Raw genomic sequence first — 16,338 nt, 5'->3', positions numbered from 1 at the left:
TACTAAGGCATAAAAAGGGCATAGTATAGTAAGGCATAAAAAGGTCATAGCATAGTAAGGCATAAAAAGGTCATAGTATAGTAAGGCATAAAAAGTCATAAAAAGGTCATTGTATAGTAAGGCATAAAAAGTCACAAAAAGGTCATAGTATACTAAGGCATAAAAAGGGCATAGTATAGTAAGGCATAAAAAGTCATAAAAAGGTCATAGCATAGTAAGGCATAAAAAGGTCATAGTATGGTAAGGCATAAAAAGTCATAAAAAGGTCATAGTATAGTAAGGCATAAAAAGTCACAAAAGGTCATAGTATACTAAGGCATAAAAAGGGCATAGTATAGTAAGGCATAAAAAGGTCATAGCATAGTAAGGCATAAAAAGGTCATAGTATAGTAAGGCATAAAAAGTCATAAAAAGGTCATAGTATAGTAAGGCATAAAAAGCCATAAAAAACGTCATAGTATAGCAAGGCATGAAAAGTCATAAAAAGGTCATAGTATAGTAAGGTATAAAAAGTCACAAAAAGGTCATAGTATAGTAAGGCATAAAAAGTCACAAAAAGGTCATAGTATACTAAGGCATAAAAACGGCATAGTATTGTAAGGCATAAAAAGGTCATAGTATAGTAAGGCATGAAAAGTCATAAAAAGGTCATAGCATAGTAAGGCATAAAAAGCCATAAAAACGTCATAGTATAGCAAGGCATGAAAAGCCATAAAAACGTCACAGTATAGCAAGGCATGAAAAGTCATAAAAAGGTCATAGTATAGTAAGGTATAAAAAGTCACAAAAAGGTCATAGTATACTACGGCATAAAAAGGGCATAGTATAGTAAGGCATAAAAAGGTCATAGTATAGTAAGGCATAAAAAGGCATAAAAAACGTCATAGTATAGCAAGGCATAAAAAGTCATAAAAAGGTCATAGTATAGTAACGCATAAAAAGTCATAAAAACGTCATAGTATAGTAAGGCATGAAAAGTCAGAAAAAGGTCATAGTATACTAAGGCATAAAAAGTCATAAAAAGGTCATAGTATAGTAAGGCATAAAAAGTCGCAAAAAGGTCATAGTATACTAAGGCATAAAAAGGGCATAGTGTAGTAAGGCATAAAAAGTCACAAAAAGGTCATAGTATACTAAGGCATTAAAAGTCACAAAGGTCATAGTATACTAAGGCATAAAAAGGGCATAGTATAGTAAGGCATAAAAAGGTCATAGTATAGTAAGGCATAAAAAGTCATAAAAAGGTCATAGTATGGTAAGGCATAAAAAGTCATAAAAAGGTCATAGTATAGTAAGGCATAAAAAGTCACAAAAAGGTCATAGTATAGTAATGCGTAAAAAGCCATAAAAAACGTCATAGTATAGCAAGGCATGAAAAGTCATAAAAAGATCATAGTATAGTAAGGTATAAAAAGTCACAAAAAGGTCATAGGTATAGTAAGGCATAAAAAGTCACAAAAAGGTCATAGTATACTAAGGCATAAAAACGGCATAGTATTGTAAGGCATAAAAAGGTCATAGGTATAGTAAGGCATGAAAAGTCATAAAAAGGTCATAGCATAGTAAGGCATAAAAAGCCATAAAAACGTCATAGTATAGCAAGGCATGAAAAGTCATAAAAAGGTCATAGTATAGTAAGGTATAAAAAGTCACAAAAAGGTCATAGTATACTACGGCATAAAAAGGGCATAGTATAGTAAGGCATAAAAAGGTCATAGTATAGTAAGGCATAAAAAGGCATAAAAAACGTCATAGTATAGTAAGGCATAAAAAGGCATAAAAAACGTCATAGTATAGTAAGGCATAAAAAGTCATAAAAAGGTCATAGTATAATAGTAAGGCATAAAAAGCCATAAAAAGGTCATAGTATAGTAACGCATAAAAAGTCACAAAAACGTCATAGTATAGTAAGGCATGAAAAGTCAGAAAAAGGTCATAGTATACTAAGGCATAAAAAGTCATAAAAAGGTCATAGTATAGTAAGGCATAAAAAGTCACAAAAAGGTCATAGTATACTAAGGCATAAAAAGGGCATAGTATAGTAAGGCATAAAAAGTCACAAAAAGGTCATAGTATACTAAGGCATAAAAAGGGCATAGTATAGTAAGGCATAAAAAGGTCATAGTATAGTAAGGCATAAAAAGTCATAAAAAGGTCATAGCATAGTAAGGCATAAAAAGACATAAAAAACGTCATAGTATAGCAAGGCATGAAAAGTCATAAAAACGTCATAGTATAGTAAGGCCTAAAAAGTCACAAAAAGGTCATAGTATACTAAGGCATAAAAAGGTCATAGTATACTAAGGCATAAAAAGTCACAAAAAGGTCATAGTATAGTAAGGCATAAAAAAGTCATAGTATAGTAAGGTATAAAAAGTCATAAAAAGGTCATAGTATAGTAAGGCATAAAAAGGTCATAGTATAGCAAGGCATAAAAAGTCATAAAAAGGTCATAGTATAGCAAGGCATGAAAAGTCATAAAAACGTCATAGTATAGTAAGGCATGAAAAGTCACAAAAAGGTCATAGTATACTAAGGCATAAAAAGGGCATAGTATAGTAAGGCATAAAAAGTCACAAAAAGGTCATAGTATACTAAAGCATAAAAAGGGCATAGTATAGTAAGGCATAAAAAGTCATAAAAAGGTCATAGTATAGTAAGGCATAAAAAGCCATAAAAAACGTCATAGTATAGCAAGGCATGAAAAGTCATAAAAAGGTCATAGTATAGTAAGGTATAAAAAGTCACAAAAAGGTCATAGTGTAGTAAGGCATAAAAAGTCACAAAAAGGTCATAGTATACTAAGGCATAAAAACGGCATAGTATTGTAAGGCATAAAAAGGTCATAGTATAGTAAGGCATGAAAAGTCATAAAAAGGTCATAGCATAGTAAGGCATAAAAAGCCATAAAAACGTCATAGTATAGCAAGGCATGAAAAGTCATAAAAAGGTCATAGTATAGTAAGGTATAAAAAGTCACAAAAAGGTCATAGTATACTACGGCATAAAAAGGGCATAGTATAGTAAGGCATAAAAAGGTCATAGTATAGTAAGCCATAAAAAACGTCATAGTATAGCAAGGCATAAAAAGTCATAAAAACAGCATAGCATAATACAGCATAAAAACCTCATAGTATAGTAAGGCATAAAAAGTCATAAAAAGGTCATAGTATAATAGTAAGGCATAAAAAGCCATAAAAAGGTCATAGTATAGTAACGCATAAAAAGTCACAAAAACGTCATAGTATAGTAAGGCATGAAAAGTCAGAAAAAGGTCATAGTATACTAAGGCATAAAAAGTCATAAAAAGGTCATTGTATAGTAAGGCATAAAAAGTCACAAAAAGGTCATAGTATACTAAGGCATAAAAAGGGCATAGTATAGTAAGGCATAAAAAGTCACAAAAAGGTCATAGTATACTAAGGCATAAAAAGTCACAAAGGTCATAGTATACTAAGGCATAAAAAGGGCATAGTATAGTAAGGCATAAAAAGGTCATAGTATAGTAAGGCATAAAAAGTCATAAAAAGGTCATAGTATGGTAAGGCATAAAAAGTCATAAAAAGGTCATAGTATAGTAAGGCATAAAAAGTCACAAAAAGGTCATAGTATAGTAAGGCATAAAAAGCCATAAAAAACGTCATAGTATAGCAAGGCATGAAAAGTCATAAAAAGGTCATAGTATAGTAAGGTATAAAAAGTCACAAAAAGTCATAGTATAGTAAGGCATAAAAAGTCACAAAAAGGTCATAGTATACTAAGGCATAAAAACGGCATAGTATTGTAAGGCATAAAAAGGTCATAGTATAGTAAGGCATGAAAAGTCATAAAAAGGTCATAGCATAGTAAGGCATAAAAAGCCATAAAAACGTCATAGTATAGCAAGGCATGAAAAGTCATAAAAAGGTCATAGTATAGTAAGGTATAAAAAGTCACAAAAAGGTCATAGTATACTACGGCATAAAAAGGGCATAGTATAGTAAGGCATAAAAAGGTCATAGTATAGTAAGGCATAAAAAGGCATAAAAACGTCATAGTATAGTAAGGCATAAAAAGGCATAAAAACGTCATAGTATAGTAAGCCATAAAAAGTCATAAAAAGGTCATAGTATAATAGTAAGGCATAAAAAGCCATAAAAAGGTCATAGTATAGTAACGCATAAAAAGTCACAAAAACGTCATAGTATAGTAAGGCATGAAAAGTCAGAAAAAGGTCATAGTATACTAAGGCATAAAAAGTCATAAAAAGGTCATAGTATAGTAAGGCATAAAAAGTCACAAAAAGGTTATAGTATACTAAGGTATAAAAAGGGCATAGTATAGTAAGGCATAAAAAGTCACAAAAAGGTCATAGTATACTAAGGCATAAAAAGGGCATAGTATAGTAAGGCATAAAAAGGTCATAGTATAGTAAGGCATAAAAAGTCATAAAAAGGTCATAGCATAGTAAGGCATAAAAAGACATAAAAAACGTCATAGTATAGCAAGGCATGAAAAGTCATAAAAACGTCATAGTATAGTAAGGCATAAAAAGTCACAAAAAGGTCATAGTATACTAAGGCATAAAAAGGTCATAGTATACTAAGGCATAAAAGGGCATAGCATAGTAAGGCATAAAAAGGGCATAATATAGTAAGGCATAAAAAAGTCATAGTAGAGTAAAGCATAAAAAGTCACAAAAAGGTCATAGTATAGTAAGGCATAAAAAGGTCATAGTATAGTAAGGTATAAAAAGTCACAAAAATGTCATAGTATACTAAGGCATAAAAAGGGCATAGTATAGTAAGGCATAAAAAGTCATAAAAAGGTCATAGTATAGTAAGGCATAAAAAGGTCATAGTATAGCAAGGCATAAAAAGTCATAAAAAGGTCATAGTATAGCAAGGCATGAAAAGTCATAAAAACGTCATAGTATAGTAAGGCATAAGAGTCACAAAAAGGTCATAGTATACTAAGGCATAAAAAGGGCATAGTATAGTAAGGCATAAAAAGGTCATAGTATACTAAGGCATAAAAAGTCATAAAAAGGTCATAGCATAGTAAGGCATAAAAAGCCATAAAAACGTCATAGTATAGCAAGGCATGAAAAGTCATAAAAAGGTCATAGTATAGTAAGGTATAAAAAGTCACAAAAAGGTCATAGTATACTACGGCATAAAAAGGGCATAGTATAGTAAGGCATAAAAACGTCATAGTATAGTAAGGCATAAAAAGGCATAAAAACGTCATAGTATAGCAAGGCATAAAAAGTCATAAAAACAGCATAGCATAATACAGCATTAAAACGTCATAGTATAGTAAGGCATAAAAAGTCATAAAAAGGTCATAGTATAATAGTAAGGCATAAAAAGCCATAAAAAGGTCATAGTATAGTAACGCATAAAAAGTCACAAAAACGTCATAGTATAGTAAGGCATGAAAAGTCAGAAAAAGGTCATAGTATACTAAGGCATAAAAAGTCATAAAAAGGTCATAGTATAGTAAGGCATAAAAAGTCACAAAAAGGTCATAGTATACTAAGGCATAAAAAGGGCATAGTATAGTAAGGCATAAAAAGTCACAAAAAGGTCATAGTATACTAAGGCATAAAAAGGGCATAGTATAGTAAGGCATAAAAAGGTCATAGTATAGTAAGGCATAAAAAGTCACAAAAAGGTCATAGCATAGTAAGGCATAAAAAGACATAAAAACGTCATAGTATAGCAAGGCATGAAAAGTCATAAAAACGTCATAGTATAGTAAGGCCTAAAAAGTCACAAAAAGGTCATAGTATACTAAGGCATAAAAAGGTCATAGTATACTAAGGCATAAAAGGGCATAGCATAGTAAGGCATAAAAAGGGCATAATATAGTAAGGCATAAAAAGGTCATAGTATAGTAAAGCATAAAAAGTCACAAAAAGGTCATAGTATAGTAAGGCATAAAAAGGTCATAGTATAGTAAGGTATAAAAAGTCACAAAAATGTCATAGTATACTAAGGCATAAAAAGGGCATAGTATAGTAAGGCATAAAAAGTCATAAAAAGGTCATAGTATAGTAAGGCATAAAAAGGTCATAGTATAGCAAGGCATAAAAAGTCATAAAAAGGTCATAGTATAGCAAGGCATGAAAAGTCATAAAAACGTCATAGTATAGTAAGGCATAAAAAGTCACAAAAAGGTCATAGTATACTAAGGCATAAAAAGGGCATAGTATAGTAAGGCATAAAAAGGTCATAGTATAGTAAGGCATAAAAAGTCATAAAAAGGTCATAGCATAGTAAGGCATAAAAAGCCCTAAAAAACGTCATAGTATAGTAAGGCATAAAAAGTCACAAAAAGGTCATAGTATACTAAGGCATAAAAAGGGCATAGCATAGTAAGGCATAAAAAGGTCATAGTATAGTAAGGCATAAAAAGTCATAAAAAGGTCATAGTATAGCAAGGCATAAAAAGTCATAAAAACAGCATAGCATAATACAGCATAAAAAGGTCATAGTATAGTAAGGCATAAAAAGTCATAAAAAGGTCATAGTATAGTAAGGCATAAAAAGGGCATAGTATAGTAAGGCATAAAAAGTCATAAAAAGGTCATAGTATAGTAAGGCATAAAAAGCCATAAAAACGTCATAGTATAGCAAGGCATGAAAAGTCATAAAAAGGTCATAGTATAGTAAGGTATAAAAAGTCACAAAAAGGTCATAGTATAGTAAGGCATAAAAAGTCACAAAAAGGTCATAGTATACTAAGGCATAAAAACGGCATAGTATTGTAAGGCATAAAAAGGTCATAGTATAGTAAGGCATGAAAAGTCATAAAAAGGTCATAGCATAGTAAGGCATAAAAAGCCATAAAAACGTCATAGTATAGCAAGGCATGAAAAGTCATAAAAAGGTCATAGTATAGTAAGGTATAAAAAGTCACAAAAAGGTCATAGTATACTACGGCATAAAAAGGGCATAGTATAGTAAGGCATAAAAAGGTCATAGTATAGTAAGGCATAAAAACGTCATAGTATAGCAAGGCATAAAAAGTCATAAAAACAGCATAGCATAATACAGCATAAAAACCTCATAGTATAGTAAGGCATAAAAAGTCATAAAAAGGTCATAGTATAATAGAAAGGCATAAAAAGCCATAAAAAGGTCATAGTATAGTAACGCATAAAAAGTCACAAAAACGTCATAGTATAGTAAGGCATGAAAAGTCAGAAAAAGGTCATAGTATACTAAGGCATAAAAAGTCATAAAAAGGTCATTGTATAGTAAGGCATAAAAAGTCACAAAAAGGTCATAGTATACTAAGGCATAAAAAGGGCATAGTATAGTAAGGCATAAAAAGTCATAAAAAGGTCATAGCATAGTAAGGCATAAAAAGGTCATAGTATGGTAAGGCATAAAAAGTCATAAAAAGGTCATAGTATAGTAAGGCATAAAAAGTCAAAAAAGGGTCATAGTATACTAAGGCATAAAAAGGGCATAGTATAGTAAGGCATAAAAAGGTCATAGTATAGTAAGGCATAAAAAGTCATAAAAAGGTCATAGCATAGTAACGGATAAAAAGCCATAAAAAACGTCATAGTATAGCAAGGCATGAAAATTCATAAAAAGGTCATAGTATAGCAAGGCATAAAAAGTCATAAAAACAGCATAGCATAATACAGCATAAAAACGTCATAGTATAGTAAGGCATAAAAGGTCATAGTATAGTAAGGCATAAAAAGCCATAAAAAGGTCATAGTATAGTAAAAAGTCATAAAAACAGCATAAAAAAGTCAAAGTATAGCAAGGCATAAAAGTTCATAGTATAGTAAGGTATAAAAAGCCATAAAAAACATCATAGTATAGTAAGGCATAGAAAAGGTCATTGTATAAAAAGTCATAAAAACGTCATAGTACAGTTAGACACAAAACATCATAAAAATGTCACACTTTAGTAAGGCATAAAAATGACAAAAACATATAATTAAATTTCAATTCAATTTTATTTGCATACTGTCAAATCACAATATAAATGACCGCACAGCACTTTACAGGGTAAGGTCGAGGAGTTACTGTATTAGAGAAAGAAAACCAACAGTTGACACTATAAGGAAGCACTTTGCGATGGGGGAGGAAAAACTTCCTCATGACAGAAAGAAACCTTGAACAGAACCGGGCTCAGGGCGGGCGGGCGGCCTCTGCCTTAACCGGTTTTCTTAGTATAGTAAGGCACAAAAAGTCATAAAAACGACACAGTATAGGAAGGCATGAATAGTCGTAAAAAAGGCATTGTACAGTAAGGCATAAAAAGTCATACTATAGTTAGGCATAAAAATGGCATAGTATAGTAGGGCATGAAAAGTCATAAAAACAGCATAGTATTCTAAGGCATATAAACGACACGGTATAGGAAGGCATGAAAAATCGTAAAAATGGCATAGTACAGTAAGGCGTAAAAATTTCATACTACAGTAATGCATAAAAACTTCATAGAATAGTCAGACAAAAACATAGTATAGTAAGGCACAAAAAGTCAATGAATACTGAGTCATAAAAATGTTATAGTATAGTAAGGCATAAATCGTCATAAAAACGACACAGTATAGGAAGGCATGAAAAGTCGTAAAAACATCAATTTAGTAAGGCATAAAAATGTCATACACATCATAGTATAGCATAGTACAGTAAGGCATAAGAACAACATAGTATAGTAAGACAAAAACAGTATAGTAAGGCATAAAAAGTCACAATATAGTAAGGCATAAAAAGTCACAATATAGTAAGGTATACAAATGTCATAATACAGTAAGGCAAAAAAAAAGTCATGGTATTCATGCTATCATTATTTGGGAGTTTTTGGCAGAAATAAAACTCATGCTTTTGATATATCCAGCATTTTATGTCTACTCCTGCTAGCAACCTGACTGCTATTTTACAGAAGACAAAAGCCATGGTTACCTTGCTAGTTAATGCTTGCTAACAAAATAACATCAGTTAACGTTTTTCTGGTGATCTTACCACTGATATTCTCACATGATGTGAACCTTCGGATAGCCCCCACTCTTTCAGTCATTCAAATACTAGCATGCCCAAATTGGTTGTCTTGGAGTCGTACCCTCTTGGAGGGCACATTTGAATGACTTAATATGACTTCACTCCAAACATAGTGCAAGTTCACTCAAATGTCTGTAGGGACATGTCCCTACCGTCTATATGCAAACCTACGCCCTTGATCAGTTGTCTTCTTTTATTTTGCCTGACTGCAGCAAAGTGCAATACGAAAATAATCCGCCTCATATATGTCGAACTTTCTCATCACTACTGATACACTGAAAGGGAAGTGAGGAGATTACGTTGTGTAACCACATGAACTGTTAACAGAGATCAAATCCTTGAGATTAGTGCCACGAGATTGCATATTTTGAGATTACCAAAAAGGGTTGCTCCTGGCTGTTGCCATGGAGATGTTATCAACTTTTTGCCAACAGAAAATTGTTTGTTTTTTGTTCACATCTGAGCATGATCCTCAAAAAAATACTCTTAGTGGTACAACACATACTGGGATTTTCCTTCGCTTTGTTTTCAATGAATTTGTTTTGTGGGTTGTGTTGTGTTTGTGTTTCCAGGTCTGGTGCATGTAGGGGATGAGCTTCGAGAGGTCAACGGAAACCTGATAACCCACAAAAGGCCAGATGAAATAAGTCAGATTTTGGTAAAGGGGAAAAAAAAGCTTTTCCATGTAGCATCATGCTAGTTCAGATACTGATGATTACTGTGGATACAGTGGATGACAGTGCTACTCTTATGTTTTTGATCAGTCCCAGTCTCAAGGCTCCATCACACTCAAAATAATTCCAGCTGTCGTAGAGGAAGACAAACTGAAGGAAAGCAGGGTGAGGACTTCCTGTCTAAATACACAGCCAGTTTGCTTCAGAACCCCCCCCCCCCCCCCCCAAAAAAAACTGGGAAAAGATATCTATTTTATTTTATGATTGATGTTTTTAATAAGAGTTTTGTTGTGTTTTTTATCAATGACAATGCACTCGTTAATTATCTTTTGATGAATTTATTAAAGGATTCAATATTTTTGGGAGATTTGCTTTCTTGTTGAGGATAAGATTTGAAGATTTATACCATTCTCATATGCATTCATTAAATATAAGGCTATAGGCAGCAGTCGGTTAAAGACTGGCATAAAGACTGAAAACGGGGAAACAGCTAGCGAGACTCTGTCCAAAGGTAACAAAATCCACCTACTACTTATTTAATGGACAGTCATGAGAGTGGTATCGATCTTCCCATTGAACTCCAAGCAAGAATGTGAATAAATGTATTTCCCAAAATGTGGAACTACTTCTTGAAAATTACCACTGCTGACAGAATATCCCTGCATCCCTCAGGTCTACCTTCGGGCTTTGTTTGACTATACCCCTTTTGATGACAAGGCCACACCGTGCCAAGAGGCAGGACTTCCTTTTAAGAGGGGAGACATTCTCCAGGTGGTGAGCCAGGAAGACACCACTTGGTGGCAGGCCAAGAAGGTGGGCGACTGTAACCTACGCGCCGCCCTCATCCCCTCCACACAATTCCAGGAGAGGTAGTCGGCATCAGATCAGCTGTGACATAAATAACTGATTACATTTTATTGGATCAATAATAAATCTTTTTTTTCCTCAGGCGCCTAAGATACAGGATGAAAATGGGTTCCTTTCCTGCTCCTGTGTCTCCAAAAACTCCTACATGTAAGCCTTATTTTACCTCTGCAATCACGGCCATTTTCCCTAACCTTAAACCCACAAATGTACAATAAGCTTAGATCTATACAGTTTGTATTGCAGGTCAAATCTAATCCAACCAATGAGATACAGAAAGAGATCATGTAAAGGGAACAGGGGATCTGAGGTTAAGCTCAAAAACGTAATCCATTGTATCATTCTCTAATCCAATTTTAAACAGTTAAGTGAAACAAAGAGGTTTGGGTGAGTTCTTTTCTTGCATCCATCTGCATAAAAGCTAAATTCTCACTAAGCTTCAAAAAGGAGATCAAGAAAAGCAGAGAAGTGGGTAATGTATTTCCATGCACAGATGCAATTTAGATGCAACAATTGGAAGACAATGAAAGTGAATTTGAGAAAGTGAACCTCATAGTCATGTGTATTAGGAGGCGCAGAACAGTGGTGTGTGGTATTCTGTTAACACCCTACAGTGATACTGTGTGTTATTCCTTGCATTGCTGTCCTCAGATGATCGTGCTGAGAGAGGTATGTAGACAAACCCTCATGTTAGAGCACATCTCTCATCCCTGGACTTGACTACATGTGTTCATGGTCGAATTCCTCCATGGTATTCTTATCCGCAAGCCCACCTGAGACTCACAGAAACATAGATTCTTGTTAACCCATCCCCACATCCCCTCCCTCACACACAATTTGCCCTTGTTTTTAGCCTTTACAGTTGTCTTTGCACCAACAAAACCCTCCCATCTGTGTGTCATAGTTACTGCACTTAACCTGCTGTGTTCTGCACATTAAAGTACCCTCAACATCAACCTCTGCTCCCTCCTCTTGCCCTGTCTTCTCTTCCTGCTTGCCATCTTACAGAAGACTGTGACAGTGATGGTGCTCTGAATGGAAAGGACATAGGTGAGGAGGCACAATCAATGAGTTTATCCTAATCACTGCAACATCACATTTCTGCTGTATCTGTGTGCTAATCCATCCCTTCTTTTAGAAACTGCAAGCTATCGTTGAGGTGTTGTGGTGGATTGCTTTGTGCTGCTTTGGTTGTGATTTGAGGGTCAGGGTAGATGAATGCTGGTATTATTTTTTGAACTTAACAGCAGATATAACACCTCACCACAGCACTCTATCTTCTTTTTAAAAACCATGCAACATAGCGAGAAAGTTTTTTTTTTTTTTTTTTCACCCACACCTGACCTGATCCACTGTTGTCCTCCCAGCCCAGTTAGTTAGTAATCTTACCAGTTTGTTCATCATCAGATTTCCTGGCTGCTCTTACCTTAATGTGACTGTGCTTCTATGGAGTTGTTGTGCCTTAAAGCTTTACCACAGCCATTTTGATCTGGACCTCATCTTCACATCATTTGTCAATCATACAGATCCATTCTGACCAAAATCTCACACACAGCTTCACTTCAGATCTGCCAGTGTCCGTCAGAATATTGATCTCCCAATCCAATATGAGACTGTACGTTTGACATAGCATGTAAACGCTCCATTTTAAGTGGCTGTGTCACAGCTTTGTTAGTTCATCTTTTCTTTATGCTCAGCGCAAAATGACATAAGCATGGTATAGTCACACTGATACTATATTTTTTATCAAATGTCATAACAAAATTGAACAAGATATGTACAGTTTAAAATAAACTTGTAATTTGGATCCTATCGAGCACAATAGGCGAGTAGTGAGTTTAGTGAAGTAACTGTGATGATTTTGGTTTGATTAGTGTGATTGGACAATAATGCGAAAACTGTAGAGGTTTAAAATGGCTTTTGTGTCAGGAACTGATAAGTGGCAGCCTGTTTATTGTGGGTACATTTTCATGGCCCTCACTTTGTGTAAAAGCCCAGCACTTAATCTGTGTGCTTGCTTATTACACTGGCAGGCTTTTTGTGCAGTACGCTATAACCACGGAGCTTCTCCCAGTGTCTTTGTGGCAGCTCATTTATCTCATTGTGCTTCGCAAACAGCCTCTCTTCCTCTTCCACCATATGCTAAAGGTGCTTTGTTCATGTTTGGTGGTGAGGTAGCCGTAGCATGCATGGCTTCAAAGCTTCTATTCTACACAGTAAGCTGGTTGAATAAATGGTCTAATATGAGCTGTAGTTTCTCCCAAGAGTAAGGCAGCCCCTGCCTTCTGTGGCCATGCTTTCTCATGGGATTTTTACTCAGGTACTCTTACTGATTTCTTTTGGTGGTGTTCAGTGTGTCTGTGTTTTGTGATATAATGTACACACAGGATTTGAAGTTTTAATCAGGGAGAGTGAGATACACTTATTTCACTGTACTGGATTTTTTTAGTTCACTCTTCCATTAACTTTTTTTCTTAGTGGCAGTGTGATCTTGCAATAGACTTTCAGAGGGCTTTAGTGTATGAACATCTTACATTTGTACTTGCATGTCTTGGACAACAGCCAGCCTGCGCAGAAGTTTCCGCCTCAAGAAAGATCGCCAGTCTGCACCAGGAGAAGCTCACACTCCAGATGCTAATCACACAGACTTTCTGATTTATGAAGAAGTAACACAATACCTGCCCCGCCCCAGTGAGAGGCCTCGCCTTATAGTACTGATAGGTAGGTCAGCTGTTGGGTTTGATGACATTGAAGAAACTGCACTTGTATTTTTAGGACTGTTTGCTATTAAAGTTACACTAAGCATGGCAGTAAAGTAAAAATATTGTTTTATGTTTTGCATGCAGGTATATTCCCAGCACATGATCATCTTGTATAACTGTCTATTATTTGTACGGTCACAGGTTCCCTGGGAGCTCGGATCACTGAGCTCAAACAGAAGGTGATAGCTGAGAATCCTCGACACTACGGTTTGGCTGTGCCTCGTGAGTTTGTTTTTTATTTTCTCTCTAGCTTTTTTTTATCGCCCCACCTGCTCTGCAGTCAGTTTGGAGATGCAGGAATTTCTTTGTGTCAGTGGTTAAAGATGCTGTGGCTTTCACCTGAGGACCTAGTTTCTGTAATGCTGGTGATCAAGGATACAAGTAACATAAATCTACTGCTGTCCCCTCTCCCCAAGAGCTTATTTCACACAAAGCTACACCAAGAGAAATGAGCTATGGTGTGGAAACATTTTCACCTGTCTTGTCCTCTCTTGCATGGATCAGTTTTGTTCATCACTAGTATTAACAGCTGTAATACGCTTTTTTGGAGTGGACAGTACTGACGTTAGTTTTGCACAGCCTCTAATTTACTTTATTATCCTACAAAACCTTCATGATGAGTTAATGCATGAATTAATGCAGGTTGTATCATGAATTCCAGTTTGTGATTAGTTAATGGATCATCAATTAATGAATTTCATTTCAGTTACTTAAAACAATAATTTATACGCCACCTAGATCATTCTGATTTAAAAACAGCTTGATATTTCAATGAGGACAGGTTCTGTTCTGTTCTGTTTTCAGAGAGAATGCAAACGTTCAGTAATTTTCTTTTTTTTTTCCTCCTCACCCTGTCCTTGTGCTGGCTGTGTTTTTAAACATGTGGCCTGAAGACACCACTCGAGCCAGGAAGTGTCACGAGAGAGAAGGAGTGGAGTACCACTTCATCACTAAAGCGGCTTTCGAGGCAGACATCCAGAATGGCAAGTAAGTATTCAACACTGAAAAGACTATCTTGTAAACCAAGCAATTAAATAAAAGGTTTGCTGTATATTAAAGATTTCAGCCTGTCAACAAGAAAGTGATTAATTTAAGCTATCCAGATTTTTTTAATTACTTGTTACTAAGCTGTTCAGCCAGTGAATATTATTGGCATTTCTTTTTCTGAATAGTTCACAATGGCACTGTTTTCTTTCTTTTTTTTTGCAGGTTTATTGAATATGGGGAATATAAAGATAATCTGTACGGCACCAGTTTGGAGTCCATCAATAGAGTTTTGGATCAAAACAAAGTCTGTCTAGTGGATGTGCAACCAGAGGTCAGTAATTAAATTGCAGCCCCTGTATTTTTAATTCACTTGGCAGGACTTGGAGCATAGACACAGGGTTATATATTAGACATGTGATGTAGTGGATTTTTTTTCTTTACATTTAAATTAATTCAAGTGACCTCCCCCCCTTATTTCTTGGATCCATCTGCCGGCATAAAACCTCAGATCAGGATGAACAGATTGTCAGCCTCACTTTATCTTATCACACTAAAGATTATTGCAGCTCATTTTATCTGTCTTAATTAAAAGTCTCTGACAGTTCATACATAATGCAGCTGAAAGGATTTTAATTAGTGAAGAACAGAAGCTCTGTGTTCCCACGTTTTAGCATCACTGCTCTGACAGTTAAATTAGAGATGTTAAGATTCTGCTCGTCATGTCTAAAGTCTGGGTTCAGCTTACATCGCAGAGCTTTTAGTTCACCGAGCTGAAGGGTGCTTTCACCCTCAGACTCTTGTCAGCTTCAAGTTCTACGGGCCACATCTGGTTCTTGTGTAAGGTTAAGGATAGTTAATGTTTAAAGAGTCGTTTTTTTTTATTTTGCATGCCTAAATGTCTTGTAAAAGTATAATCATTGATAACTTAGTTGCATTACATGTCTGTTACACTAAGACAGGAGAAAACATTTAACATCTACTGTAGAGTCTAGAAATGATGAGCCCCTTGTCTTCTAAGTACCATACATGCTATTCTCCTCCACATTCAGGCACTGAAGACTCTACGTACCGCTGACTTCAAGCCTTTCATCATCTTTGCACGGCCTCGCATCTATCTCACTCAAAAGAAACAGCTTGGCTCCTCTTCCTCTCTCAGCTTAGGGATCACGGTGAGTTCCATGGAAATACCTTGAAGAACATAAATTGTTTACTTGAAGCCTTTCCTGAAGAAATTTAACTTGTTACTTTGAAGTTTTCCCCACCTGTGTGCATGCTCTGAATCTACATCTCTCCCTCTTTTTCAAAATAGGAGGAGGACCTACAGGAAATGAAGCAGTCGGCAGAGCGGATGGAAGAGTGCTATGGCCACTGGGTGGACTATGTCTTGGTGAGGGAGGATCCAGTCAGTGCCTTAGCAGAGCTCCAGGTCGTACTGGAGAGGGTGCAGATGGAACCTCAGTGGGTGCCTGTGTCCTGGGTGAGGAGCTAGTCCGCTTAACTGAGTCTGACTGCTTCATATCGGAAAGTGGACCGCTAAGCGAGGACAGACAAAACTGCTGGGAGCCTCTGAATGTTGGGAGTGATCCAGTGTTTACTGCCATATAACCATTCCACAGATACAGGTTTGTGAGTTGAGTCACTATCATAAAAGAACATCTGCAAGGACTGAAAGCTGCTTTTTTTTCCATCAGTCTGAACATGAAGCAAGCGGTTCTGATTACATGGATCACTGTAACTTAAGTCATACAGGCACAGGCTGGTGTACATACTGTGTATCTAAATAGTGCAGTGGCAGTATAACAGCTCTGACGGGCATGAAGTACATGCATGCAGGACAATGTTCCTAAAGAAAGCATCTGCACTTGTGTGATCAATACTGAAAGACATCCACTACATTACTGAAGTGCCATATTGAACATGTCAAACTAATAAATATAATTGTAAAGTGAAAATAAAACTCTGCAGATGTCTAATTTTTCAATGCTGGAACCTATGCTTGTGTTACAGTTACCCGATTTGGCTTTGATATGAGTCTGA

General features: G+C 35.5%; 1 protein-coding gene across 6 annotated transcripts; it reads left to right on the top strand.

The window, feature by feature from the left end:
- Positions 1-1,126: 1,126 nt before the first annotated feature.
- On the top strand, positions 1,127-16,282 carry LOC130162107 (MAGUK p55 subfamily member 3-like). 6 transcript variants are annotated; one of them, XM_056365653.1, is made up of 16 exons: positions 5,291-5,505; positions 5,790-6,507; positions 7,125-7,516; positions 7,590-9,672; positions 9,779-9,853; positions 10,361-10,557; positions 10,638-10,702; positions 11,204-11,221; positions 11,561-11,602; positions 12,807-12,872; positions 13,115-13,273; positions 13,456-13,536; positions 14,208-14,301; positions 14,524-14,632; positions 15,351-15,470; positions 15,611-16,282. In XM_056365653.1, the coding sequence occupies exons 7-16, from the start codon at positions 10,654-10,656 to the stop codon at positions 15,788-15,790; spliced, it is 918 nt and encodes a 305-aa protein (XP_056221628.1). In that variant the 5' UTR covers positions 5,291-5,505; positions 5,790-6,507; positions 7,125-7,516; positions 7,590-9,672; positions 9,779-9,853; positions 10,361-10,557; positions 10,638-10,653; the 3' UTR covers positions 15,791-16,282. The 6 variants fall into 6 exon arrangements, with proteins under 6 accessions (XP_056221630.1, XP_056221629.1, XP_056221627.1 ...); XM_056365655.1 differs by lacking the exon at positions 5,291-5,505 and adding an exon at positions 1,127-1,785 and having other exon boundaries at positions 6,410-6,507; positions 7,125-9,672; XM_056365654.1 differs by having other exon boundaries at positions 5,278-5,322; positions 7,125-9,672.
- The last annotated feature ends 56 nt before the right edge of the window (positions 16,283-16,338 follow it).

This window comes from Seriola aureovittata, chromosome 21 (assembly GCF_021018895.1).
Source record: "Seriola aureovittata isolate HTS-2021-v1 ecotype China chromosome 21, ASM2101889v1, whole genome shotgun sequence".
Classification (NCBI taxonomy): Eukaryota; Metazoa; Chordata; class Actinopteri; order Carangiformes; family Carangidae; genus Seriola; species Seriola aureovittata.
Note: the sequence above shows the minus strand (reverse complement) of the source record. Positions and strands in the feature narration are given on the sequence as shown.

What these genes read in the sequence shown, in the direction of transcription:
- LOC130162107 (XM_056365655.1), top strand. Translation starts at nt 10,654, where the DNA reads ATGAAAATGGGTTCCTTTCCTGCTCCTGTGTCTCCAAAAACTCCTACA. An exon ending in TCTGAATGGAAAGGACATAG is followed by an intron (nt 11,603 to 12,806) that starts GTGAGGAGGCAC and finishes TATGAGCTGTAG; the next exon opens with TTTCTCCCAAGAGTAAGGCA. An exon ending in CTACGGTTTGGCTGTGCCTC is followed by an intron (nt 13,537 to 14,207) that starts GTGAGTTTGTTT and finishes TGTGGCCTGAAG; the next exon opens with ACACCACTCGAGCCAGGAAG.